This window comes from Orycteropus afer, unplaced genomic scaffold (assembly GCF_000298275.1).
Source record: "Orycteropus afer afer isolate SDZICR_OR568_19922 unplaced genomic scaffold, OryAfe1.0 scaffold00235, whole genome shotgun sequence".
Lineage (NCBI taxonomy): Eukaryota > Metazoa > Chordata > Mammalia > Tubulidentata > Orycteropodidae > Orycteropus > Orycteropus afer.
Window position 1 is genome coordinate 2565455 of NW_006921822.1, and position 2910 is coordinate 2568364.

Consider the following 2910-nt stretch of genomic DNA (forward strand, 5'->3'; position numbering starts at 1 on the left):
ACTTAATTACACAAGTGAGTCCATAAACACTGAAAAAAATATGAGAAACATTTACATCTGAAAATTGTGCTTTGTAAAGTCTTTCATTAAATAATATTTACACATACATTTCCAGACATACAACCAATGAAAGAATATCACCCCCTTGAGAGGATGGCAATAGAAGCCCATGGAATTGAGATCTTTCTTAAAGAAGCAGATTTGATTTGATGTCATACCTTTTTTGTCATTTGAGAGTCTGAGAACTCTGATAAGCCCAGAGACTGATAGATAACCCTTAGAAGATAGGAAAGGTGAGAAAGTTGTCAGTAGCAGGGCTAGGACTTGGTACATTCACTAAAAATATGGCACTCCAGCATAATTTACAGTATAGTGCCAGAGCAGAGTTACTACTGTAACAGCTCAGGATGATGAACCATCCATCTTCTTGGTAGTAGCTAATATGGTGACTATGGTTGGTCACCTTGTCAGAGAACTGTAAACCAGGGACAATGAGGTCTTGACATAAACCTTGCATAGAGGAGTGATGGCAGAGGTAGCCTCTCTCTGGCCCATTATTGTCAGCAGTGCAGTGATTAAGCTTCTCTCTGCTTCTGAGAAGACCTTTTAGACCTAAAAAGATAAAGGGAGTGTAAAAGTGTGATACATTCAACTCTGGATTCAGTTTGAATTCTGCTTTGAAATGTACTGAAATCATAACCCAAAATATCCAGGTGAAGGAGGTGGTGAGCTGTTCTGTTACACAATCATCATGGATTACAGGGACTGTCTTTTTTTCAGGCCAGGGGAAAATATGGGAGCTTTTCTTGGATATCTCTGTCTCAAGGTTGAAGTCAACTACTGACACTTCTAGACAGGTAATCAGAGCAACTTCAGATATTTATCACATAAGATGGCACCTCAATATAGAAATAAATAGAGGTAGAGAAGGGCATGGTGGTAACACATTTAAACCAAGAATCCCACAGCAAAACGCAATGCAAATATTTCTGACATCACAAGATTGTAGTTCTTCTGCAAGCAACAGAAAACCTACCTTTCCTTTCTGATGGCTTTCAATATATTCTTCACATTCTTAGACTCTGGATTGAGACATCTCTTCTCCCCATTTTTTTTCATTGTAGCACTATAAAAATAAATTGGAGTGAAACATGTTTAAAAAGGGGATTGGGCCAATAAAACAGATGGAATATATAGTTCTGAAGTCATAAATTTGAATCCAGCTGTTTTCCGTTGCTAAAACACCACCACCACCTGCTGCCATCTAGTCAATTTAGACTGATTGCATTCCCATAGGATAGAGTAGAATTGCTCCATAGGGTTTCCAAGGCTGTGAATCTTTACAGAAGTAGACTGCCTCTCATCTTTCTCCTGTGGAGCAACTGGTGGGTTTGAACTGCCTAATGCTTTAACCACTGTGCCACTAGAGCTTCTTTTTTGCTATACAAATTTTTGCTATAAAATCATCACAAACTCTTTATTAATCTTTTATTCTCATCACATACTTCATATATGATTATAACCAGAGAGGTGATCATCAGATGAGATTTTACTCACATGATCTCAACACGGGGGCAAGATAGACTTGCAGGAATCATTTCAAGTTTTTCTAAGGACCTTGCATTAACAGGTCGATCATTAATTTTGATGCAGGAACATCGTGGTGTTCTAGAGAGAGGTATTCCTGTAGGAAGACAGACAGGTACAGCAGGGCAGGTTAGTGCAGGTTTTCATTTTAGGTCTCTAATCTGGATGTAGGTATTTAGCAGAATCTATATCCCCATGTCATTGCACAGTCATTTAATATAAGAATGAACCTATCCCATTATTACAGTTCTGAATAACTGATTATCTTGAAAAATGGAATTGTAACTTGTTGATTATAAAATCATAGCCTTGAGCAACAATTCACATGGTTATTTAAACTGAGTTAATTAAGGAGTTACCTGTTTCTCATTCTCTCCGCATTCCCTCACATTTTCTCTCTGTCCTCTTTTTTCCCCTCCTTCTACTTTTTCCCCTTTCTTCTACTTTGTCTTCCTTCTTCCTTTTCTCTTTTTATTCTACTTGTTTCTGTAACTTCAACTATTCATATAAACTGTGGCAGAGAATCTCTGCTCATTTACCTCTTATTTATAGGCAGACTGTGAAATCTGCAAATGCACTATTTCTGTATTTGTAGAATTTATGCCTCGTCCTACTTTTGACTTTACAAATTAAATATCTCTTGCTATTGCTTACCTTGTGTCCCACTCAGAGTCAGAAAGACAAGGCAGAAAATAAGAATGGCATGTTGGTCCATGATGCTGAGACTGGAGTTTCCTCTGCGGTATGCTCAAAATGTGTATGAGCAGCTGAGGAGTGTCTCAGAAAACGTGGGGCTAGGATGTAGCATTTATCTGCACAGGCACTTTCCCTCCTTAACTCTGATTGGATAATACTACAGTTAACTCAGCAAAACCTTCTGTCCAGTCCTTGGGGAAGTCCCCTGTTGCATAATTAAAGGTATTATTTATATTGATTGTGCCTTCCTAGTTATGGAATTTCCCTCCATTCCTTTTTTTTTTTTTTTTTCAGTGGGAGTGAGTTAGGTTTCACTTTCCAAAACATGACCTGTTTCTTGAAAAACAGATCTTTATTGTATACAGACATGATTTTTTTTAAAAAAATAGAACTTTGATCTCATCTTTCACTCCCTGCAAAATAAAAATATAAACTTAATCTTCAAGTCAGATTTCTAAATACAGTTTTTAAATGGAGATATCTTAACATTGTGCTTTGCATCTATTTTAATTTGAAGCAATAAGGCATGAATAGGAATATCTTAAATTTATTTACTTTCTAGGTTTCAGAGTTATCATATACTTTCTCATTTGATCCCCACAATAACTCTCTGCAGAAGATAGGAAT

The 2910-nt window shown here is 36.9% G+C and overlaps 1 protein-coding gene across 1 annotated transcript; it reads right to left on the reverse strand.

The window, feature by feature from the left end:
* Positions 1-575: 575 nt before the first annotated feature.
* Positions 576-2302, reverse strand: CXCL10 (C-X-C motif chemokine ligand 10). The gene is made up of 4 exons (XM_007949030.1): positions 2242-2302; positions 1558-1684; positions 1037-1126; positions 576-612 (listed from the first exon to the last, which is right to left on the reverse strand). The coding sequence occupies exons 1-4, from the start codon at positions 2300-2302 to the stop codon at positions 576-578; spliced, it is 315 nt and encodes a 104-aa protein (XP_007947221.1).
* Between the last annotated feature and the right edge of the window lie 608 nt (positions 2303-2910).

What these genes read in the sequence shown, in the direction of transcription:
- CXCL10 (XM_007949030.1), bottom strand. Translation starts at nt 2,302, where the DNA reads ATGGACCAACATGCCATTCTTATTTTCTGCCTTGTCTTTCTGACTCTG. An exon ending in TGCCCCCGTGTTGAGATCAT is followed by an intron (nt 1,127 to 1,557) that starts GTGAGTAAAATC and finishes TTATTTTTATAG; the next exon opens with TGCTACAATGAAAAAAAATG. An exon ending in AAAGCCATCAGAAAGGAAAG is followed by an intron (nt 613 to 1,036) that starts GTAGGTTTTCTG and finishes TTATCTTTTTAG; the next exon opens with GTCTAAAAGGTCTTCTCAGA.